At 41.2% G+C, this 26294-nt stretch overlaps 1 protein-coding gene across 1 annotated transcript in view; it reads left to right on the forward strand.

Moving 5' to 3' along the window:
• Window positions 1–26294, forward strand: part of MYO18B (myosin XVIIIB) — a 362548-nt gene that overhangs the window by 328795 nt on the left and 7459 nt on the right. Inside the window, 4 exon segments of the mRNA XM_074206167.1 lie at window positions 24654–24690; window positions 24692–24880; window positions 24882–25106; window positions 25108–25842. Of these exon segments, the coding sequence (XP_074062268.1) occupies window positions 24654–24690; window positions 24692–24880; window positions 24882–25106; window positions 25108–25830 (1174 nt within the window). The 3' untranslated portion in view covers window positions 25831–25842.

Genomic DNA, 26294 nt, shown 5'->3' on the forward strand with positions numbered 1-26294 from the left:
AGAATCAGAGACAGAGAGAGACAAAAAGATGGCGACAGAGAGATGAGACAGACAGATGGACTGAGACAAAAAATCAGATTCAGAGACAGAAGCAGTCAGACAGAGACAGAAAGAGACACACATAAACACACACACACACACATATCCAACAGAAAGGAGAGACAGAGATAGACAGAAGAGACAAGAAAGATGGAGACAGAGAAAGAGATGAGGAAGAAAAAGAGATGGAAAGATAGAGTCAGTGAGATGGACAGAGATAGACAGATAGATACACACTTAACTTACACACACCCTAAAGAGAGGAGAGACAGAGACAGATGACAGACAAACAAAAAGATGAAGACAAAGAGACAAAGATGAGAGAGACAGACAGAGAATCAGACTGAGAAAGAAATAGAGAGACAGACAGTAAGATAGAATCAGAGAAAGAAACAGATGAGAGACAGAGAGAGAGAGGGAGAGGGAGAGGGAGAGAGAGAGAGAGAGACGGATAGACATAGAATCAGAGACAGAGACAGACACACACACACACACACACACAAATCCCTACACATACACAGATGCACACAGACACCTTTACACATACAGAGTTTTGTGACTCAAAAAAAATCCTTATCTGTGTGTTATTTATAAGGCAGTGTCAGCTCAAGAGAAGTCTAACCAAAGCTCATGATGGATGGCAAAGAAGATGCCTTGCTGCCTCTGAAAAATGCAACAGCTTCTAGAAATGGTGACACTAAATTTAATTAGTGACCCAGGGAGAAAGTGTTTATGACTTCTGCAGTGGCTGCTGCCATCCATGGCCCAGAGTCTTCCAGAACCACTGGCAGCAGCCCCAGGAGCTTGGGACCCCATGTCAGCCTCATCTCAGATCCAATTGGCTGATGGACCATCACGTGTCCATGCATGAGAATCTACTCAGATGCTCAGAAGGACTCAGTCTACCTGGAAGTGGACATCCCCCGGGAGGAGACAGGCCTGTTAGAGAGCTTCTTCTAGATATTTCTTTGTTTTTAGGAAAGTCCCTAGAATCAAGGTGTTTCCTCCCAGAGAGGTCAGAGCTTGCTAAGGAGAAAGGAAGGTGCCTCTTCCTCCCACCAAAGGCAATGAGACCTGGTCAAAAAAGATCTATTAAACTCCTATTATATATCAAATACTGTGCAATACTGTGTAAAACCCTGGGGGGGGTGGTACAAAGAAAGGGGAAAAGCTCCTTGCAAAGAGCTCACATTTTAATGGGGGAGATAGGTACATGCAAACTGAGGCTGGGAGACTTTGTGTTCAAAGATAGTGGCAGTCATTGAGGAGGTCCTAAGATTTCTGTCTCTAAGTATACTCTATCTAGGTGTTTATACACACATACATGGACATAAAATTACATGTCTATCATATACATGTAGAAACATATAAACATAGACCCGTGTGTGTAGTATGCATATATATCTATATGTATGGATGTATATGTGTATGCATGTCTTAAGTACAGAACAAAATGGAGGTAATATCAGGAAAGACATAGAAGGGGAGGTATTTTTAGCTGAGACTCGGGGAGGGAGAGCTTTCCTCTCATGGGAGACAGTCAGGTACTATGGTCATCTTTGAAGGACAAACATAAAGGTCAATGTCACTGGAAGGGATTGAAATATAAAAAGAAGTAAGGACATGGCTTCTGAGTTGAGTCTCGAAGAGAAAGATTTGGAGATGTGAGGATAGTTCATTTCAAGGATAGAGGAAGGCTTGTGTGATGCATTGATGGAGGGCAGTGGAGGAAAGGGGAATAATAATAATAATAATAATATTCCTGTTTGTCCTTCATTTTCAAAGAAGACTACAGTATCAAGCAGATGGTGTCATGACAAGCTGTGAATTGGATTTGAGTGAGGGGGATCCTGTGCTAAGCCCATGAAGTCCCCACTAGACTGTATTTATAGCCCAGCCTCAGTGGTCGACCTGTCACCACATAGCAATTAGCAATGTTATACTCTGAATTTATTACCAAAAGTCACTCTGGTCTGTTTTCATTGGATGTGCTAAATCATTTTCTCCTCTGGAGCCATCTGAGTCCAAGGGCCAGATATGAATCAGGTCTACTAGAGATGGCCCTGGATGTGAGACAGAGTTGAGTGACTTACCCAGGGTCACACAGCTAGTAAGAGTCAAGTGTCTGAGGTCAGATTTGAACTCTTGTCCTCCTGAATCCAAGACCAGTGCTCTATCCAGTGCTCTATCCACTGCACCACCTGGCTGCCCCTAGAGAGGGGAACAAGCATTTAACCATTATCCCAGAGAATTGACTTAGCACTTTCCAAATATTATTTCATTTGATTCTCCAACAATCTTGGGAGCCAAGTGCTGCTTTGTTCCTATTTTTTGTTTTTTTGTTTTTGTTTTTTTTTAGGTTTTTGCAAGGCAAATGGGGTTAAGTGGCTGCCCAAGGCCACTCAGCTAGGTAATTATTAAATGTCTGAGGTCGGATTTGAACCTAGGTACACCTGACCCCAGGGCGGTGCTTTATCCACTACGCCACCTAGCCGCCCCGATTTGTTCCTATTTTACAGATGAGGCAACTGAAATAGGCAGAGGTGAAATTATTTGCTGAGGGTCACCCAGCTAGCAAATGTCTACAACTGGATTTGAACTCAGGTCTTAGGGATTTCAGGCCCAAATCTCTATCCCCTGGGCTATCTCATGAAGGTATGCTGTTTGTCCAATAACTAGTCATACAGTTTGGCTGGAACAGAGAATGAAAAAAAAAAACCATGTAAAATAAGGCTAGAATGAAGGTCAGAACCAGATTATGGTGGAGACTTAGGAAAATGAAAAAGAGAAAAAGAAAACTGCCTATTGCCTTCCAAACAGAGAATTTGCAGATTTTCCCCACCTCCTTACCCATAAAACCACCAACAGAGAGTTGGTGCAGTTTTTGCCATTTTTTTTTATCATTTTATGGAGAGAGAAGGGTTCTGGGCTTATAATTTCATCATTGTAAGAGAATTTCCACTGTGGAAACTTGCTGCAATAAAGCAGAGAGATACCTCGTCTGAGACTGACAATCTTTGTTTCAGATGCTGAGAGGTCAAGTGACTTTTACAGGGTCACAGAGCCAGTATGAGTCTATAGCCATTATACTTCACTCTGTCTTCTCCAGGGACTTAGGGGCATCATTTCTTCCTCCATTGGCTAACCCCACGAAGTTCCCACTAGATGGTGTTTCCTGTTATAGACTGTATTTATAGCTCAGCCTCAATGGTCGGCCTGTCACCACGTAGCAATTAGCAATGCTATGCTCTGAATTTATTACCAAAAGCCACTCTGGTCTGTTTTCATTGGATGTGTACCATATTGCAATGTGAGCATAGAGATTATTGTATAAATTATTCTCACTCACATAATCATCGTGATTTTAATTACTGTGTAATCTTCGCTAATTACTGCTGGATGTATCATTTGCTTTGGTGCCGGTTTCGTACCACGACTTTACGTTGGGCTTAAAAGACAGTATTATGTCTCTGTCATGAGAGGAGATTATTCTCTCTCTGGAGGAATTCTGTGTCCTCTTTACCACCTGGTTCATTTTACATTTGGAATCCAGTTAGGTGAAGAAGTATCCTAGGTCCATGCTTCCTTGGTGAAGAAACGTCATTAAAGTTTTGACAAATGGCTCATGGGGACCAAGCCTCTGGGGATTAGCACCCCTAAATTTAGCTAGGTTGACTTTGAGATGTCCATCAAAAATATAATAAGTCTTTTCTTTTTGATATGATCTTCCAGAGGTTCAGTTCTGATGGTGTAGCCACCAAGCCAAGATGGCATCTTTATCAATGAATTTGAGTGAAGGCATCGAATCAGAGCCATAACAAAGCAAATGAATATCTAAAGGAGGAGAAATTAAGACAGTGAAAATAGCATTGCTCCCCCCCCCTTCTTGATGCCTCTGCTGCCAATTCTACCTGCCTCCCTCAGAGGCAGTGGCCTCATCCTGAAGTAGCCTTCTCCACTTTGGTGTTGAAGTTGGGTAAATTGTCAAGGAAAACAGAAAGGATACAATCTATAGAGAAACCCTCCAAATTTTTCACTGGCTATCCATTCTAATTGCCTTCTCTCATGGAACCTTTTGTCCTCCTCTGAATTACTGCTGAGTGAAAAAAAAATATTAAATATTTTCATTGTGGGTAGCTAGATGGTGGCATGGGTAGAGCAATGGCCCTACCATCTCAGATGCTATCTGTGTGACTTTGGGCAAGTCATTTAACCATGATTATCTTTCATCCAGGGCCATCTACAGTCATCCTGATTCATGTCTGACCCCTGGATCCAGATGACTCGGGAGGAGAAAGTGAGGCTGGTGGCTTAGCATAACACCCCTTCACTCAAATCCAATTCACACTCAGGCTATGACATCACCTTCCTGTTGTCATGATCTTCTCATCACATTGTGCTAAGCATTGGGGATCCTAAGAAAAGACAGTTCCTGTCCTCTAAAAGCTTTTACTTTTATAGAAGGACAAACTACCTAGAGGTGAATGGTGACTAGAAAATGGTACCATGGTCTCCACTGTCTTCACTCCTCCTCTACATAACTTCACCCCTACACTGGTCTTAAGGGTAGCTTTATCCTTGTCTTTCCCAAACCCTATTATTTTGGGTAATTTCAGTGATGTAGGGAGCTTCAGGGCATACCAACACCTTATCTGTAACTTAGAGCTATATTTGGTATGCAGAGAGGGTGGAATGACTTGCTGGGGGTCATGCAGCAAATATATGTCCATGATAAGACTTGAACCCAATCAGTTGTACCTGTATTTGGCTAGACAATGTTCTTACCTATTCGGCAGCTTAAAACACTTGTGTTTTCCCAGGGAAGATTTATGGAAAATACAGGACATTTGATTTAGAGTCTCAAGATCTGAATTCAAATTCTGCCTCAGAAGCAAATCATTTATCCTCCCTGAAATGCAGTTTCTTTGTCTATCAAAATAAGGAAAATAAAACTAGCTTCCTCCCAGGGTTAATGTGAGTATCAAATGAGAATACTTATAAATTCTTTTTCAAAGCTACATAAAACTTTGCTATCATTCTTCCCCCCTCCAAATAGTATGCCCCAAATCAACCTAAGTTTGCCCGGCCTTTGGGGCTGCTTACTTGCTCCAGGTATGGAGAATGCCAGTTATGGCTCTGAGTTAAATCATAGAATTTTGGAATTGAAAAATCACCTTAGAGATATCCAATCCAATCCCAACATTTTATTGATTAGTAAATCCAGATTCTAAAAGAGGGAAGTGATTTAGTCAATGTTGAAAAGCAAATGAGTGGCAGAGTTGAAACGTGAATCTTCCTGGCCATTGTTCTTCTGCCCTACCCATGATGCTTGACTAACTGATTACTAAAAGATGGCATCCAGTCATTACCTCTCCTAGAATTTATCCATGTCAAATTCTAGTTTGGCAGAAGGGAGCCTGGAATGGTTTGGTTTATGGTGTCATCACTTCAATTTGGGTCCAATCCCCTCTTTGTACAGAGGTTTAGAGAAAGGATCTAGCTTGCCCAACAGCTGACATTTGAAAACAAACCTTTTTAGATTCTGACCTTAAGTGCTTTCCATAATATTATGCCTATCATAGCTTAAGGGTTGGAACTTAGAAGTTGTTTTTTTTTAACCCCTATTGTACAAGAGAGAGAATCCAAGGCCCAGGGATGTTGAGTGAATGAAAGAATGAACGTTTATTTATTTAAACAATGAGAGAAGCATAAGGAACATGATATTTCCCCCAAGAAGCTTACATTCTAATGGGGAAGAACACACATGTGGAAGAATGGTGTCCAGTGAGAGATATTCAACCAGAAAAGTCCAAAAATAGTGGAATGGATCTAAAAGGGAAGGCGATTGATATGGTGGCTGAATTAATTTTAATGAATTAATCATAGAAATGGGGGGAATATAGAGGGGAAGGGACCTTGCAAGGAAAATGACCTAGAATCTGGGGCTTCTAGATTCTAGATGATTTCCTGCAAGTTAATAGGCCCAAGACTTCTAGGTCTCAAGTTCACAGAGTAGGAACATTAATTCAGGTCCTCTTAAACCCCCATCCTGAGGGAAACAATTTGTTTTGAATGAGAACATGTGCATTCCTAACAATAACACCCCCAAAGTCCATTCATTTCAGCAATAGGTAGGCCTGGAAGGGAACTTGAAGACCATCTGGTCCAACACCCATTACCCAGATGAAGAAACTAAGGCCAAGAGAAATAGTAATGTTGATTTCCAACATCCCTTTTGACTCTAAAGGTCCGTAAGACCCATGAATTATATTGTCTTCTTTATCAACCTCCAAACACACATCTGCCAGGCGATGAATGAGGATGTCCCAAGACTTTTTCCCCTTTCTCCATAGAATGTTGGCCCTCCTATCCCAGCCTTTGCTAGTTATCTGGATGACATTAAAACAAGTTGATGGTTTTTTAATTTTATCTGTAATTTGAAGGTGCCAATGAAAATCGATCCTTGAAAAATGGGGGAGACAACAGCATGTCAGCAATGATTTATGACTTTAGCAAACACCCATTGAGTTTCATGTAAATAGATTCAGCTAGGTCTTGGGATGGAGGCGACCTTTGAAAGCAACTTTTTTTTCCCCCCAAAGTTGATAAAATGCATGTTTCTGCTGAAATGCCTCTGGTTACTGCCATCTGGGGCCTGAGTTTTCTTACCCATTAGGTTTTGGTGACTTTTGAAAACTGTTGACATGACTGACCAATGTGAATCTATGGGTCAGTGAATCTCTGAGGGGTTGGCCTGCAGAGTAGCCCCTTCCCTCCCCTGGAGGAAATCAGAATCCCATGTTGCAATTGCATACTCAGAGCTAGATGGGAATGATTTTGGAAGATTGAGAATTGTGGAGCTGGAAAAGATCCAAGAATAGGAAATGTTTGAGCTCAAAAAGCCTTTGGAATCCAGAATGGCAGCACTAGGAGAAGCCTTAAAAGAGAGAATGTCAGAGAAGGGAAGGGTCTCAGAATAGGGAATGTCAGAATTGTGGAAGAGGTTAACTTAGAACCTATGGCAAGGGATTAGAATGGCCTTCTCCATCTGTCCTTTGTCCCTCCCAGGGCTAGTGTGCAGTTAAATTTAAAAAATCTGAACTTTGCCCAGATCTGGATTTTTCTCCATCATAGATAGATCCAGAGCTGTAGGAGTCTTTGGAGGTCATGCAAGTCTAATCCTTTTGTTGCAAATTATGAAATGAGGCCCAGAGCATGGGAATGGGTGATAATGAAACTTGATGGAGGCCCACAGGCAATGAGTTTTAGAACTGGGATTCCAACCCATATACTCTGATTTCCATACCATCCTCTTTCCATGCCATCATACCATTGGTCCTATGCCCTGGTCTCCAAGGCCTACATTTATTACTAATCTGAAATATGGAGATCAGGAAAAAACAAATGAATTCACATCCCTTGCCACTTATTTTTAGCCCATGTTTTCATCAGAGGCTGTGGTTTCCATTATGAGCCAGAGGACTATGAATACCTCTCCTGACTTTTGCAGCCTCCTCCAGTTGTGTTGTCAGGATTAAATGATATAATGGATGAGAAGGCCATATGGAAACAAAAGTGCTAGAAGATGTGAGTTAGCAGTAGGGATATAGGACAGGCTGCCCATTATTCATACTGACAGATTGACTAGTCTTGGTCAGACCCCAACTGGAGAATTGTACTCAGGTCCAGGCACCATGATTTTAGGACTTTGACATATTGGATGGGGGGAGCAGCCAGGATAATGAAGGGTCTCTTGACAAGGCTATATGATAAATAGTTGAAGGAACTAGAGATCTTTATTTTGTAAATGAGGAGTCAGTCATGATTGCTGTCTTCATATACCAGGTGTCCCAAAATTCTTAGAACAGTTTTAATCTTGAATAACATATTTACACAAAGAATTTTGTAATGCCCCATCTTAAAGGTTGTCATGTTAATATAGAGCTTAAGAAAGAAGAAGTAGAATAAAGGCCAGAAGCCAAGCTTAGGGTCCATGTAAAAACAAAAATAAAAACTTCCTAACAATTGAGTCATCCCAAAGAGAAAGGGACTTCCTCAAGAGATGTGGGCACCCTCTCACTGGAAAGACTAGACAACCATTTTTAGTATATCATGGAGGACATTTTTGTTTAACTGTGGTCTAGTTTCTGAGGTCCTTTACAACCCTGAGATTCTATGATTCTGTTCATATTTAGTTAAATCATATTTTTAGAGTGGGCTTCAAGGTTAAGACATTCATTTTATTAGTGCGTAAACTGAGGCTCAAAGATGTTGATTTGTACAAAATCACATAGCTAAAGTTATATTGGCTGCATTAGTTGGATCAGCTAAATTCCATGCACCATAGATTTAGGGGTGGAAAAAAGTCTTTAGAAATCATTCAGTTCAGCCTCCTCATTTTCACAAAGGAGGAAACTGAGGCCCAGAATGGCATCATAGACTTTGAGATGAATTTGATCCCAGGTCACTCATTCCACAGGCCATTGTTCCCTCTATAGGTATTTGAGAAATGACATTGTAATGGCTGACATCCATCTCCCATGTTCAATAGGAAAGTATTTCTCATCGATGCATTAAGGTCCTGGTCTTGGGAATTCCCAATATATGGTTGGTGCTTCTAGATGGGTCTCTACTTCGAGAATAATAGCCTTATTTCCTGTATTTGTCCACCGCATGTCTTCTGGCAGCTCAGTGAGTTTTATATAAATTGTTTCCCTTCTCTTAGACAAGATTCCAGGAGATGTATCTGGTTATTTCTTAATTATCTATAGTCAGTCAGTCAAGACAATGTTGATTGAACAAGAGTTGGGAAGAGCTGCCTTATGAGGTAACATGCTTTCACTCGACAAGAATCAGTCCCTTATTCAGGTCTTGGAAGTCCTCAAGTAGAATCTCAGACTTTTCCACTTATTCCCAAATTCAAGCGTTAGGCCCTCAAACCTTGATGTTGAAAAGAAGGGACTTGAGAATAAATGAAAGAATGTCTCATTTTCATAATAGGGAGGAGACATAGGAATAGAATGATGATGATGATGTTGATGGTGATGATGATGATGTTCACCAAATAAACTGTTTGCCTTAGTTTTCTCATCTATAAAATGGGGGCAATTTCTTTCTCAATACAAGAGGATCAAATGAGATGATTATAAAATTCTTAGCATGATGCCTGTCAAATAGTAGGTAATATATAAATATTAGCTGTTTTTAAAGACTGATAACACCAAAGGATTTCTAATATAGATTAGCTGTGAGATGGATAAGATACAAGAGTGGAATCAGAAGGGCCTTTGTGGGAGACATGCACATGAAGTTGATCAGCAATAGGATTTGGAGACACTTCAGAAAAATGGATGAATCCAAGAGACAGAGAGGGTCAAGATAGTAATAAAACATTGTTATTGCCACCAAAATTGACCAAAAAAGTCATCCTTGGGGAAGTTAGGTAATGCAATGGATAGAGTACTGACCCTGGAGTCAGGAGGACCTGAGTTCAAATCTGACCTCAGACACTTAATAATTACCTAGCTGTGTGGCCTTGGGCAAGCTACTTAACCCCATTTGCTTTGCAAAAACCTAAAAAAAAGCCATCTTTAAGGACAATTAGATAACCCAATGGATAGTGCACTGGGCTTCAAATCAGGAAGACTCAACATTGACTCTAGGCACTAGCTGTGTGACCTTGGGCAAGGCCTTTAATCCTGTTTACCCTAGTTTCCTCATCTGTAAAATGAACTGGAGAAGGAAATAGCAAACCACTCCAATATTTGTCCCAAGAAAAGCTCAAATGTAGTCACAAAGAGTCAGATATGATGAAACAACTCGACAACAATATCCCTAAGAAGCTCAGATTTACTACTTGGTGTGGATTTTGCAAGGAAATGATAGAAACTGAACAATATACCACTGCAGGTTGCAAAAATTGAACACTTACTAAATACCTAAAAAAGACAGGAAAAAGTGATCAGATTTATAAAGCAGAATTTGGATCCTTATCTTCAACCAAGCACCCACACCGCACCACACCACCAACACCACAAAAGCAAATTCAAGCACATCCTCCGAGAAATCAACAGATAGATCATCTTAGAAATGGAGAAGTGGGCTATTGTTACATACAAATCCGTTGCCTGTAATTGCCTGTTCACTACATGGACCTCCAGGAATTTTGGAACATTTCCAAATGCAATCACCATCCCCAACACTTATAGCCACTGACCTGTATGGAATGAACAGTGCTTAAGATGTAGAAAGCTATCAGAAAAAATAAGACCTGTGGGAACAGGTTTGAGAAACCCTATTACTAGAATTATCCCAAAGATGTTTTAAGTGAATCTACAGAAAAAAAAGCTTATATCTTAATTACTAAAAGAAACTGGCATTTCATTCAATTGCAAAAAATCATCAATAAAATGCTGACCTTAGTTCAGAGAAGAAAAACAGGATGTCAACTTGTCCAAAACTCCATTGATTACAGAGAAGACTGAAATAAACAGGTTTAATTTGCATCGTTCTTTAATTTTATCTAATGTGCTACAACCTAGTGAAATAGAGTACAAGGATTATTATTTCCCTTTTGCAAAAAAGTGAATGAAGAAAGGACATGTCCAAATTGGCACAGATAAGTAGCAGCAGGACCAGAAAATGTCTCCAAATCTAGTCTCTTTTATATTTAATCAAGGTCCCATAATTAGTAAGGGTTGCAAGTGGAATTCTAACCCAGATCTGCCAGACTCAGGCTTCAGTACTCTAACTATAAGACCACACTGCTTTTCCTCAACTCAGGTGATATGTTAGAGAGGCATCTTCAGTTTCACTCTCAAGTACCACCAAATGAGATTAAAATGCAATTGGAAAATATTTAATAAACTCAATAGGAATATAATACAAAATGGATCATGTTAATCTATGGTTCCCTGAGTCAATATGCATCAGAAGGGATGTTTGACATCACTAATAAAATGGATGGAGCAGTGAACCTGGAGTCAGGAAGACCTGAATTCAGATTCATCCTGAGACACCTGCTGGCTGCGTGACCCTGGACAAGTAACTGAACCTCTATCTGCCTCAGTTTCCTCAGTTATAAATGGAGATAATAACAAAAAACCTACCTCCTAGGATTGTAGTGAGGATCAAATTTTGAAAATTTTAATTGTTGCTATCATTTAAGTCATGTCCAACTTTTCATTTATCCCAATTGAGATTTTTTCTTGGCAAAGACACTAGAATGATTTGCAGTTTTCTTTCCAGCTCATTTTATAGATGTGGAAACTGGAGGCAAACAGCATTAAGTCATTTGTCCAGGGTCACATAGCTAATTGGAGGTCAAATTTGAACTAAGGAATATGAGTCTTCATGACTTCAGGATGAGCACTCTATCTATCCATTGTGTTATCCAGCTGCCCATGTAAAATATTCTACCCCTTAAAAGCTATAATAAATGGCATGTACATATTGAGTACAGAATCAGCTTCAAGAACTAGGGAAATTCTTAGAAGTTGTATCCATTGTGAGTTCTCAATAAGACCTATGGCTTGAGGAATAAACCTAGCTTTGAGGTTGAGCCAAATCATCCCAATATTTCATATAGAATCACTGACTCAATCAATCAATAACTATTTGTTCCTACTAGGTGTCTTTGCTAAGATGCACAGGCAGCCCAGTGGCCATTGAGGCTTAATGTATACCTTGTATGCCTGAGCCAAGAATGTAGGAGAGTCTCTTGTGACATTTCTGATCTGTAATCATTCAACCTCCAATGAGAAAAAAAAACTCATCTCCCATGATCACCTACTCTTCTTGTGAATAACCTGAACCCTTAGAAAATTAAGCCAAAACTGGTCTTTCTGAACATTCATTTATATTGCCTAGTCAGACCAAGAACTTTCCTTGGCAGCAGCTCTTCAAATAATTGAATATGACTAACAAGCCCCTTCTAGATCTTTTCTTAACTAGGTTAGAAAAACCTCAGTTTCTCCAACTCAATTTTTCATGACATCATCATGAGGCACTTGTTAACATCTTGATCTCTCTTCTGAATTCTTTCTAGCTTGTCAGTTCTCCAGCAAATGTGTTGTTTAGAACTGAACACTTTACAATGGGGGCAATCTAACCTATAGGGCACAGAATCTTAGTCCTAGAGCCTGGCTCTCCCCTAATTTAGCCTAAAAATTCTTTTAACTTTTTTTGATTTTCATGACCCTTGGTTCCTCCAAATTGGAACTAGGAGGCCCAATGCCTCTTGCTGAAATATGGTGATTGGTCTGCATCCACAGATGCTTACCACAATCGATATGAGGAACCAGAGAAAAAAGAAAGCATGAAATCTATGAAGAAAGAACTCCCTCAAAATTTTCTATTGCCACCTCTTCCCCTCTGTGAACTCCTGGTGTGCTTTTCCATTATATATCAATCATCATGTTTGTCTTATCACAACCCATGCCTTTATTTTTACCTAATATTCCTAGCAAATGTTTTTTTCTTTCTGTGGCCTAGATATTAGTCCTTGAGTCAGGGGCATCTCCAGAGTGAAGGGACCTGCCCATTTGAAGAAGATAAGAGACCTTAGGACTAGATCATCCATGTTGAGTTGGAGGGAGCCCCAGGAGACTATCTGAATCCATTTGTTCATTCTACAAATGAGGAAAGTGAGGATCATAGAGGTGAAGGGGATCATCCAAAGTCACAGAAAAAGTTAGAAGCAGTCAGACATGGAGTCCATGTCTTGGGATTTCAAATCAGCCCTTCAGTCAGTGGAGTCACTATTCCATCCAAGGCTTCTGATTAAGTCCTGGGATGTTACATTAGATTCTTGGTGATTGAAGGTGTGAATGGGCTGAAGTGGGGGCAAGGGGTGGGATGAAAGCTCTGAATATTTGGAGCTTCCTGCTTCTCTTGGGGGGAAGTATGCAGAGTGATCCTTGGACTGCTTTGGCCTTGAACAGAACCCTGAGAACTGTTTGCTCCACAAATGATCAGTTATTATTAGTCAGCCTCTGCTGCTGCTTTGTTGGGAATGAGGACAGTGAGGTGAGGGAGGGAAGGGAGTGCTGGTTGTCTTTAGTGTGATAGAAATCACTCTCCTCTTCCTCTTTTTTCTTCCTTGGTCCTTCATTCCTCGTTCTCTCTCCCTGTTTCCCTTCTTCCCATTTTCTTTTCTCTCTTCCCTTTCCTTACCTTCCTCTTTTCTCTTCAATTTTTCATTTATTCTTTTCTTTTCTTTATTGACTCTCTCTATACATTCCTCTACTCTCTCTCTCATTCTTTCTTCTCCCTCTTCTCCATCCTTTTATTCTCTGCTCTCCTTTCCCCCTCTTTACCTTTTTCTTCTCTTCCTCTTTTTCTGTGATCTCTCACTTCTCTCCCTATTCTTCCTTTCCCCATCCTTTCTCTTTTCTCTTTTCTTCTTTTATTCCTTTTCTTCATTATTTCTCTATCCTTTCCTTTCCTCTCTTTCTCCTCTGTCCCTTCTTCATTCTTCTTTCCTTATAATTTTTTTTGATATCTTTATACTCTCTCCTATCTCTCTCTTCTTTCCTTTTGCCCTCTGCTTCCTATATCTCCCTTCTTTCTTCTTTTTATCTCCTCTTCATCCTGTCTCTGCCCTGTCTTTCCTTCCTTGTCTCATATTTTTACCTCCTCTTCCTCCTACCTCTGTGCTATCTTTCCTCCTTCCCTCATCTCTCCCTTTCTATCCTTTCCTCTACCTGCCCTTCCTCGCTTTTTCCTTTTTCATTCTCTTTCCCTCCTTTATTCCCATTCCATTCTTTTCTTTCTTCTCTACTTCCTGTGCTTTCCCTCCATTCCTTCTGCTCTCCTCTTCTCTTTTTCTCCCACAAACCCTACATTCTTTTCCTTCCCCATTTCTCTCTATCCTCCTTCTTTGCTTCCTCCCTCCCTCCCTCCCTCCCTCCCTCCTTCCTTCCTTCCTTCCTTCCTTCCTTCCTTCCTTCCTTCCTTCCTTCCTTCCCCCTTTTCTCATTTCTTTACCTCTTCCCAATCTTCCTGCAATGCATCTTTATTTGCATTTTGGTATAAAAATAATTAAGCCAGTCATTACTAGGTGATATCCCCAAAAGGGGATGGGACCAAGTTTCTTGCCCTCTCAGTGTTTTCCTGGTTGGATAGTCAACCTGCCTCATTCTGCTCCCCCTTCCCCAGAGGGGCTGCCTCTCTAACAGGACATGGACAGTGGACACATCCTTTTCAGTGTTTTCCCCATTACCTATGGATCAGCTTCCTCTTATCTGTTTGTCTTCTTGCTCTTGTCTGCTCCCTCTGCCCCAGAGCCACATCAAGGCTCTCTGGTTACTCCCTGGGAGCTGCAGACATGTCTGTGGGCACACTTTAATGTGCCTCATCCTTACTTTGTGGCTGCAGCTCCAAGAGACCTAGGAGGTTGCTTTTGAGGTGGGCTCATTAAAATCTTACTCAAGGCCAGCTGTCCTAAAGAACCTCACTAGGGAGCTTCATTGCTGACCATTCTCCTGCACTCTCAACCCTGCTACCCTCAGTCTCTTGCCCAAGGCTTTACTGCCAACCTGGGGCAGGACTGTCCCCACAGATCTCTTTTGTTTCCACTTCAAAGGCTTGGAAAGAAGATACCCTCCAGAAATGTTCAGCAACCCTTTCCCTTCCTCCCTCCTTTCTCTTCCTTCTTGCTTTCCCCCTAGTGTCACAGCTATAGTCCTTCAGAATGGGCAGTCCTACACATCCTCCTTAAGTCATGTTGAAACTATTTTGTCAATATTAGGCATATAGGTACAAGCCATCTTCCCTGTTGGGACCCCTTGAGGGCAGGGACTAGTCTATTTTTGTCTTTGGGATTCCCTAATTCCCAGATTCCTAATTCTCAAGTCCTGGTAACATAAAAACCAATAAATACTTGTCAGTTAGTTGATGAGGATTAAAATCCTTTTATAGATAAGGAAACTGAGTCCCAGAGAGAAGAACTGACCTTGATCTATTCACCCAGAGCCAGAATTCAAACCTAGGTCTTTTGAAGCTTTTGTCTTTGAGACATTACTCTTTCTACTGTAACAAACCACTTGGTCTCTTCCCCCTTCCTCAACCTTTCCTTAAGCATCTGTGCTGTGCACTTTACAAACGTTATTTCATTTGATGTACATGACAGCCCTGAGATGTAGGTCCTATTGCTATCCCTATTTTACAGATGAGGAAAGTGAGGTTAAGTGACTTGCCCAGAGTCACATAACCAGTAAGGGTCTGAGGCTGGAATCAAACTCAGATCTTTCCTATTCCAGATCCAGGGTTCTATCTACTCCATCACCTAGCTGTAAAGGAAAAGAATATTAGATTTAATCAGATGTCTTCATTTCAAACCCAATTTGAGGGGTAGCTAGGTGGCACAGTGGATAGAGCACCAGCCCTGGAGTCAGGAGGACATGAGTTCAAATGTGACCTCAGACACTTAATAATGACCTAGCTGTGTGACCTTGTACAGGTCACTTCACACCATTGCCTTGCAAAACAACAAAAAGCAAAAAAATCCCCAAACCCAGCAGACTTTAATAAAATCAGTTGACCCTAACTAGATTCCCCCTTCATTTTCTTATTGATAAAATAAGATGGGATGATTTTGAAGGTACCTTTTAGTTTTAAGATATGATTCCTTCTCCTCCTCCTATTACTACCTTTTCCATCCTCTTTGATCATTCTATTCCTTAGCTCCTTTTCCTTTTTTCCTTCCCTAACATTTCTACTCTCTTATCTTTACACAATTCCCTTTCCCCTCTCCGCTTTCCCCTGCCTTTTTCCCTTCCTCTCTTCCTTCTCCCCTCCCTCCCCTCCACTCTCTTCTTCTTTCTTTCTTTCCTCTTTTCTTCCCTCCTTTCCTTTCTTTCCTTTTCTTCTTCTTCCTCCTCCTCCTTCTTGTTCTTCTTTTCTCTGTCTCTGTCTCTCTGTCTCTGTCTCTATCTCTCTTTCATGAAGTCATTGGCCTTTGAGAGAGGAGGGGTTGAAGGTCAGAAGCCCAGTGCATCCATTTCAAACAGAGGCAGATGGCTGCTGTCACCAGCCCAGCAGGTATATGAATATAAATTATGTGCTCAGGATACATTTTTAACATCATCTTCCTTTCAGGACCTCAGCAGAACACAAATGACTTTTGTCAGCTTGGTGGCATCCCACTGCCCCTGGCAGTTCCAAGCTGTTTATTAAAAAGGAATAGAAATGCCATCTGGATATGTTATAGGAGAGTTATCACTCACTCATTCATATACATACACACACACAAACACACTGTTGTTGAGAGTCAGTTAATCAAGTGATCATAAGGCAAACTTGATGCAATGATAGAATTCTCATGGGGTCACAGAAGCTGAGCCCCAGATGCCAACATGGTGGGGCCCAGCTCTACTGGGCTATTCTTCACTTCAAGCAGGTCCCACTGGCCATCAAGCCTCTTTCTGGAGATATCTCAGAGAAGTTTGGAGCACTCCATCTCCGAGTTCTTTGGAATAACCTTTCTGGTTAGTAAACCCACACTTATTTGGGCCTCACCTTTTTTTACCTCTAAAATAACCTTTAACAACACCTCCATTTTTAGGTCTTTCTCTATGATCCTCAATTTCTTATGCTCAGATCAGTTCCATTATCTCATACTCACTGACAGCTCCTTCCTTCCTGAGACATCACATTTCTAGACTCCTTCTCCAAGGCTGGCTGCTCCTTCTCTCAGACCCAGAAACCAAGGGCTGCAGGAGGGATTGGCATATTCCTTGCCCCCTTCTGACCCTCCTTCTGTCACTACCCCTCAGCAACCACTTCTCCTTTCAAATTCACTCCATTTGGCCCAGATACTTGATTCTGTCATCTTTTGACCTCCAGGTCACTCTCCCCCTCCTGTTGCTTCAGTACCAGGATCACTATTTCCTCCTTTACTGCCCCAATCCCTGCTCCCTTTTAACATCGGAACCTCCAGTCTTCATCCTCTTCAGCAGTCATGACTTCTATCTCCTATCTCAACCAGCTCAGTAGTGGTCAACCCTTAGATTCCTCATCATGCACTTCCATCTAATTCAAATTTGAGTCCATCACACTGACATCCTTGCATTCTTTCAGGCCAGCCAAAATCCTACTTTCTTGGAGAAGCCTTTTCTGATTCCCTTTTATTATGGTGCTTCAGTTTTGTGGATTATCCTATTTATTCTTTCTAGATCTGGTTTGTATGTAATTATCTCCCTCAATGGACTATGAGCTCCTTGAAAGCAGAGAGTGTCTTGCCTTAGCTCAGTACAGTATCTGGTAGATAGTAGACATTGAATACATGTTTATGGACTGACTAACTTCTTATCTCTCAGAGTTTTAGAGTTGAAAGCATGTTGGAAATCTAACAATCTTCCCCTTTCCACTGTAAGTCTTCAAGCTAATATTAGATGCCCTCTAGGTGTGAACAAGATGGGTGTTGAATCCCTTTGAGCTTCCAACTCCGAAATTCTGGGCCTTTTGTAATTTCGATGTTTATTCTTAATCTTGATAGAAATAATGACAGGACATAGCCTGTCTGGGTAAGGAATTTAGTTAAAGAAAAATATGTCTTGTCACAAAGACCAAAGTGGACCAAAGGGAAAAGAGAGAGCCTTTAATGAGGCTAAGGGATGAAGCAATAATGACTGGTAATGAACTTAGTTTCTTCCTTTTTTGGGAGACTTTTTCCAACTGCCTCATCCTTTGTGACTCTGAAGGGCTTATGCTCCCTCAGACCTAAGGCTTTTTTTAATTGACCACAGACAATTAGGCAATGATTCTGGAGCAACAGTCTTCCAATGATTAGTAATTACAGATGTGGTATCAGCAAAGTCAAAGGCTATGGGGGGACGTACTACCATGCAAGCCAAGAAAAACATATAGACTGACTTTTAGGGTGGGCATTAGTCAATTGCTCCAGGGTATGGAGGATATATTTCTGGGAAGAAGAAGTTCAATTAATTATGTGCTTTTGTTCAACTTGTCATCAAATTGGCCCCTTGGGTATGGATTGCTGTTGTTAATTCCTCCTTTTAAATCATTGGGAACCAGCCCTCTTGGAATGATTGAAGCCCTGTTTTATTAGAATATCTGGAAGCTGTGAGCTTCACTTAACTAAAGGCAGAGGCGGGAGGGGGAGAAAAAAGAGAAGGAGAAAGATGAGAGAGAGATGGAGGAAGAGAGAGAACAAGAAGAAGAAAAAGGGAAAACAGAAGAGAGAAGAGAAAGGGAACAGAGAGAAGAGTAAGGAATGAGAGAGGAGACAGAGAGAGAGAGAGAGAGAGAGAGAGAGAGAGAGAGAGAGAGAGAGAGAGAGAGAGGAGGAAAATTTAGCTCAAATAAAACCATCTAAATTTGTGTAAAATGTTTCCTCTATCTATAATGAAAATATGATTATAAAAAATGAGCCACATAATCATTTCTAAAATTTTCTCCCCTGAACTGGGTGGGACCTTCTTTGGCATGAGACCCCAGAATTTCCAGTTCCTTGAAGAGACCGAAAAGGGTCTTCTTGACAAAAACTTGACAAAAGTAGTCTTCTGTCCACCTCTTGTCACAGAGAAGTGAAGGATCTGGGATACTCTCTTCAGTTGGATCCTGTAAAAGCAATGAGGCACTTTAGGAAACTAGTCCCTGGCAGTTCCCTGATTTCACCCAAGAGAAAAGAAAGGAAAAGGGAGAGCATGGAGATAGAGCAGAGCCTCTGTTCCTTTGATTGATCTAAGGGAAAAGAAAACAAGGTGGAAAATGAAACTCCAGGAATGCCTTATCTTGAAGCCCTGTTACTTCTTCAAATCAAATATGTTCCTAATCTTGTTGGATGTTGGGATGCACAGCTACTCCTCAATTTTGCCCCATACTCCAGAGGAAAGGCATTCTAAGCTCTGCCAGTTCTGCAGGTTGTTGGAGGTGGTTTAACCTTGGCCAAGAATAGAGTCAGATTTGAGTTAAGGGTACCATGCCTCATTCATGGACAGAGGATCACCCCTAGATCCAGTCTACATGAATCATTGCTCATAATAGTAAAACCGTTCTCTCAATCCATGATCCATTGAGATCTATTTCTTCCTAGGGCTCATCATCTTAACTGGAGCAAGAGGGAAAGGAGCAGGTTAATTGATACCCCTCACCTCCAATTCAATACAGATTAAAGTAACTTGGTTTCTATTGTTTAACTATGATATTGCCAAGGAAGATTGAGCAGGCAGCCCCTAAACCATCATATGAGCACTGGTGGGTCAATGAGATCTAATTTCAAACTTACTCCATCAAGACGGCTTAAGCAAGTTTCTAACACTACAGAAGGCATGTCTTTAATGGATTTTAGACTAGATCCATGTGAAGCTTTCCTAGGAGACCCAACCCCAAATTGAGAGTTCAAAGAAGGTTGAAAAAATAGATCTAAAGAGGAAAGATTAAAGGTACTAAAGCATTTCATTTCAGAGAAGAGCAAACTAAGTGATGATTCAATGACATTTTCCACTTTATAAAGAGATAAAGCATCCTAGGAGTGAGTTTCCTGTCTCTAGAGGACTTCAAATGGAAGGCAAATGAGCGCTTGGTGAATATGTTGAAGAGTGACCTCAGAAATATCCATAAAATTCTTTTTCCATGTCATCATGGAATAGAATCAGAGGATCTCAGAGTGCAGACATGTCTTGAGTTATTCAATGCACTCTCAAATTTAAAAAAAAATTCCCTTTCTCTAATAAGTCCTAAATAGTTATTCAACTCCTCATCATAGAAAAACAGTTATCAAGATCCATAGCCCCTTTCCCATTCCAAAACATTCCCAAAACCCATTTCGTTTGTAAGCTCTCTCTCTGTTTAGAAACTTCTTTTAAATTGGAAAGAAATTTGCTTCCTTGCAGCTTCTACCCAATTAGCACTATTGCTCCTCTCCTAGAGCCAAGCAAGACAACTTAACAGTTCTTTGACTAGTTTGAGCTAGCTGTCCTGTCCCTCCTATGTCTCTTTGCTGCCCTAATTATTCAGGAGTCTATGAACTTATCCTTAATGGATAAGATAATTTCAAGGCCCCTCAAACATCTTGGTCTACAGCTCTCTGGGCACTCCAGCTAATTTTATGATTAAAAAAATGTACTCATTAAGCATTTATTATGAGGTAAGAGCTAGAGTTACCAATAGAAAGGCAGAGACAAACCCTGATTTCAAGGTGCTTGTATTCTAATGAGGTGGAAAACATGGACAGAAATTTCAAGTTTCAAATCAGTTGCCCAGGGTCCTTCGAGGTCAGCAGCAAAGCAGATGGTCATGCCTTCTTCTTAATATTATTGCCACTGACAAAATCATATCAGTTCCTGTTAGTGATCCATGTGATCATATCAAGGTCTTGGAGTTGGAAAACTTCCTTTGGAGGGGAGAGAGTCTCCAGGAGCTGGGGCTGCTGAGGAGGAAACAGAGACTGTAATACCTTCAGAGGTGGTTATCAAGTGATTCCTAGACACTGATTCCTAGAACAGTAGCTATATATGGAGACTAGAAGGAAGGGGTGGAGCACTGACTGCTATTCCCTGGTCTCTTGAACATATCTTCTTCTGACAATGGGGATGGTCGGTTGTTAGCAACCCACAAGGATGGATTGCTTCCTTGGATGATGACAGTGGTGACTGGACTGAAAAAAGAGTTGGCAGTCTAAGGGGTTCTATTTCTGTGATCCTTGGCTAATGTGCCTGTCTATAGCAGTTCATTGGTGATGGCAGAGATGATGGAACCTTTCCCCATAATGGTTGCTCTCATTGATTACATTAAACCCTTTCTTAAAATGTGATCCTCAAATAAAAACATGATCTTCTAGAGGTGCCCTGACAAGGGCAGAAGATAATAGGGCCACAATATCCCTTGCTCTGGACAGTGGGCTTCTTTGTACATAGATTAAAAGTATACATATTTGCATTTTAAAAATTATCAAGAGTTGGAAAGAAGACCCTACCAACAAGAACAGCTTCACTTCAAAACCAGCTGAACTAATCTCAAAGATTCCAGGACCCCAGGTGATTACTAAGGCATTCCAAGTCTTTGCTCATCTTGGAAAGAAGCAAGGTGCTCTATAGGTCATTAGAAAAGACAAACTCCACCCTGGGACCATCTGACTTGGACTTTTAGGTCCATTGTCCATGCTCAGGTCAGAATAATTCCCTCTTATGTTAGCACCAACAGCCACATACACATAAAATTGTCCACTTGACCATTGACACATTTTCCCAAACCACAGGAACATTATGGGCTCTAATTAAAACCAAAAATCTGACTTTGACTCTCCTTATTACTCAACATACTGTCCAGTACAATCTCATCATGCTTCATTATCCCTGGGACCCTTTCCTGACTTAGAGATTCAATAGTTTCCTCCATTACTTTTTGCTTCTTGCATTGCCAGAAATTCTCCACAGTTCTCTAATTTAACACACATTTATTTAAAAAAAATTATTTGCTCATTCTCCAAGGCCCATGAGGGCAAACAGGAGTGTGCAGAATTGTACTATGGGTATGTTTAGTCTGGGGAAGATTTGCAGTAGAGATCAACTATTATCTGCATTTTCGTTGATTGAAGAATAGTCTCAAGGAAAAAGGATAAGACCTGTTTTACTTGGCATTTGAGGACCCAACTAGGAAGAGTGGGTGAGAGAGGCATAGAACTTCCCAGAAGTGAGAGGACAATCCTGCTGGGCCTGGTCAGGATACATCTGGAGAGTTCTGAGTCATCCTTGGCACCATAGTTTAAGAAGTAATTTTGATAAATTGAAGAATGTCCAGCATGGTGAATGCTCCATGGTGAATGCCCCATGAGAATCCATTGATGAATTGGGGAGTTTGGAGAAGAGAAGGTTGAAGTGATATGATCACAGTCATTAAATACACATGATTATTCTAAAGTCAGAAGAGAGCTTAGAGATCCTTTCATTTGATTCTTTCTTATTTTTGATGAGGAAACTAAAGCCTTGAGTTATAATAGCTGCCCTAAGATCATACAGGATACAAGAGACAGATTTAGAATTTGAACACAGATCTTATGCCTAGAAAGTCAGTGTTATTTCCAATAGGCTGTCACAAGTCTGAGGGCTTAGATTTATTTGGTTTAGCCTCAGTGGGCCTCAAGAAAACAGATATATGGAGTAGCTAGGTGGTGCCATAGTTTACAGTGCACTGAGTTCAAGTCTAACCTCAGATCCTAGCTGGGTGATCCCAGGCAAGTAATTGAACCCCTTTTGCCTCAGTTTCCTCATCTGTAAAATGAGCTGGAGAAGAAAATGGCAAACTACTCCAGTATCTTTGCCAAAAAAACACCAAATGGTATTGTGAAGTATTGAACACAACTGAAATGATTGAACAATGACCCAACATAGGTATATATACATACAGTAGACAGGAGATAATCTCAGGAGAAAAGTATTAGCAATTGGAAAGATCGAGAGAGGTCTTCTGGGGCGGCTAGGTGGCATAGTGGATAAAGCACCGGCCCTGGAGTCAGGAGTGCCTGGGTTCAAATCTGAACTCAGACACTTAATAATTACCTAGCTGTGTGGCCTTGGGCAAGCCACTTAACCCCATTTGCCTTGCAAAAACCTAAAAAAAAAGGCATAGATAGGAATAAATGGAAGAAGACCTTCAATATTTTGGTTGCTTAGAGAAGCCTTGATCAACCCCCCTTTAGTTATAACCTGAACATCAATTTAATTATTCCAGGAAGCAAGGAGAACAAGGAGGCAGAGATGAGTTCAGGCATAGGGTCAGCTGGTGAATATGCATGCAGTCCAGAAAAGGGTGCTGTGTGTGAGCCTTGATGTTGGAGTTGGAAGACATGGATGAGTTCCCCAGGCACCTCAAAGGCTTCCCAGCTGTGTAACATGCTCAAGACATTCAGCTTCCCTTTACAATTGAGAGGGTTAGAGTAGATGGCCTCTGGGGCTCCCCCCTGCCCAGTTCTAGATCCATGAGCCTGGGATTGATTTAAGATTTCTGGGTATGCCAGAGCTGAAAACTCTTGGGATGAACTACCACTGGGCTGCTTCTAGTTCCACATGTGGCTATTCTATTTATTCTTTAGGCAATATGGAAAGAGAGAGAGAGAGAGAGAGAGAGAGAGAGAGAGAGAGAGAGAGAGAGAGAGAGAGAGAGAGAAACAGAGAAGAGACAGAGAAGAGACAGAGACAGACAGAGACAGAGAGACAATGACAGAGAAATAGACAGAGAGAGAAACAAATACATACAGATAGGGAGAGACAGAGGAAGGAAGAAAGAAGAAAAAAGATAGGAAAGTGAGAGAAAGAAAGGGAGAAAGGAGGCAGCTAGGTGTGGCAACGAATAGAGCACTGGTCCTGGAGTCAGGAGTAACTGAGTTCAAATCCAGCCCCAGACACTTAATTACCTAGTTGTGTCACCTTGGGCAAGTCACTTAATTCCATTGCCTTAAATAAAAAAAATTAAAAAAGAAAAGGAGAAAAGAGATAGAATGATAGATAGATATGTAGAGAGGAGAGTCAGAAAGAAAGAAAGAGAAATAGCAGAAAAGATAGGAGAGATAGAATGAGAAAAAGCAAGGGGGAGAGAGAATGGTGATATACCTTTCTACTGTGAGGATGATGTGCATCCATGTGAATACCATTATTGGCTTCTCTTAACAACCAATAAAATTAGAAGAGGAGGTCAGATTAGCCCTACATTATCACTAGGTCTCAGCAGAGCAGCCAGGTTCTCATGCAATGATCTTGGGGTGGGAAGGATTTAATCATGGCATTTGATACCATCATAGTCTGTTTCCAAACAACACTGAAGGAAGGAGAGGAAATAGATATTTGTGTGTTCAAGGTTAATGAACTCCATTCCCTCCCTTGTAAAAACTATAATGCTTTGCCTTGTCTGGGTAATTTTGCACCATTGCAAGACTCCATTTTCTCCTAGCTAGCATACTCTTAGCATTGGCTGCACTCAGGAACCCCTGGTGTGAAAGCTGATACTGGTCCTCCTCGTAACAGAAACTGTTTGTCCCGCTCTGTGTGGTCCCTATTCTTGGACTCATTTCAGATACTTAATTTCTTATTATAAATCATAATTACCCTCTCCCCTTAACTCCCTTCCCCCTCTCAACTCACCAAGGAATCACATGCATAATGCATGGAGAACAAACATTTGGATAAATTTGGATTTGTTTGAGTCTTGGATAACAAGATTTGTTGAACTGCTGTTCGACTGAGACCCAAAGAAATGAAATTCCCTCATCCCCACCCCCATCATCGTATGAACTTTATCTACTGAGCAGCAAATGACTTATTTTGCAGGGTGGTCCACTATGATAAGTCCCGTCACGTCAGATACAAGACCTCATAAATCTAAGTCATCCATCTTAGCTGCTGTTCTAATCGACTCCAGCATACTTAGTTGGCTTTAATTATAGGCAGAAATTGCATTTCAGGAAGCAACGAGAAATCATTTGCATGGTGTGAATTTGTGCATTAAATCATGTGGTTCATTTGAGATTGTGGTGGGGATAAGAGGGTTCTGAAGAAAAATAGCATGGGGGCTCCTCCTTTCCTGAATCACATACTGATTGCGTGAATTGTAATCAATTGAGCAACTCTCAACTGAATCTGTTTTTATTTTGGGCCTAGGATCCACCAAGAGGCCAAAGATGCTGAAAAGAGGCAACCCGACATCTTTGAGGACTGATGCCCAATCTCCAAGGGACAAAAGCTTTGGCAGACAACTCATCTTACCTTTCACCTTCCAGAGTCCAGACCCTGGTAAAACTATTGTAAGTGAGAGTCCCGAGATGTGGAGAGAAACGGTCAGCAAGTCGAAGAGTCACTCATCATCCCCGACTTTGGAAAAAAAAATCCCCCAGTTCCTCCTGGGCCCTTTCTGAATTTATTGAAGGATTCCGGAGAAAACGGTCAGATAAAGAGAAAGATGCATTAGGAGCAGAAGACTGGCCCACCTTACCCATCTATCAGACCACTGGTGCATCATCTCTTCGAAGGTCTTTGGAGACGGTGACACTCCCAGAAAAGTCACCTCTGGAAACGGAGACAGAAAGCCCGCGATCTGGACTGTTAAGGTCCACCCAGCCTCAAATGTCTCTCCTCTGACAAATATGACTCATCCCTTTCTTTGCCTGCTCCTCCAAAATTAATGTACAGGTCTTGTGACTCACTTTTAGAGTCTGAGAACACAGAAGGCACTTTCAACAGGATGCTGAGCCCATCCATGGGAGATAGCCCAGGGAAGTTTGCCCAGTCCAAGCTGCGCCTTCGGAGGCCATGCATTGATGCACCCTTAGAGGAAGTAGAGGACCCAGACCTAGGAAAAGAATCCCTGGTCTTTCAGAATAGAAGGTTTTCCAACCTGCTAAATGAGCCTTTGGAACCTGACTTGCTGACTTGGAAACTGCCAAGATATGAACAGAAACCCAAAGTGAGTTTTGATGACTATGTCCCAGCTATCCGAAAATCTAACTCTCCTACAAGAGCCAGGAAGGACAAAGGAGATGATCTGAAGCCTGGGACCAGTATGTATAAGAGTGAGACTTCTTCAGCTCGTCTGTCCCCAGGAAGTAGCAGTGCCTTCCTGGAAAACATAGAACCCAAGGAAGACAAAGGTCACCTATCTGACTCTTCCTCATCTTCAAGTTCCGCCATGTCCTACAGAAGTGCAGATAGCATCAAGAGTCGCCCAGGATCCAAAAACCGAGAGGAGGAAACTGATAGGACATCTCGATATGGAACATGGATGGATGCCAAGAGGCAAGATGAGGTGGAAAGCATCATGAAGAAATACCTCCAGAAGTAGGGAATGGCCCAGGTAAAAAACACAAGTGCCAGGCTCTGAAAAGAGGTCAACCCACATTTGTCTTTTGACCTCATAGAAACCCAAATGGTGCAGTTGAATTTTATTTGCACCATCAATATTTTTCTCTTGAGATGTATATTTTTGGTCTTTTTCCTATCTGAAATGATTTATTCTTATTTACAACTTGGCAAAACATGCTTGACTAGATAAAATTCATTTAAAATAACTTTGTAAATGGACATAATAATAATAATAATAATAGCAATATCACATTTTAGGGTTGTGAAGCATTTTATAAATATTAACTCAGTTTAGTGAGAAGCAAGAATGTCCCTTAAGTATCACAATTCTGACAGCCAGACTTTCAGGATCCAGGATCCTAGAGTTGGAAAATACCTCAGAAGTCATCTAGTCCAACCCATTCATTTTACAGAGGCCCAAGAATTGAGACCCACCTAAGGTGT

The sequence above is a fragment of the Macrotis lagotis genome, chromosome X, assembly GCF_037893015.1.
Source record: "Macrotis lagotis isolate mMagLag1 chromosome X, bilby.v1.9.chrom.fasta, whole genome shotgun sequence".
Lineage (NCBI taxonomy): Eukaryota > Metazoa > Chordata > Mammalia > Peramelemorphia > Peramelidae > Macrotis > Macrotis lagotis.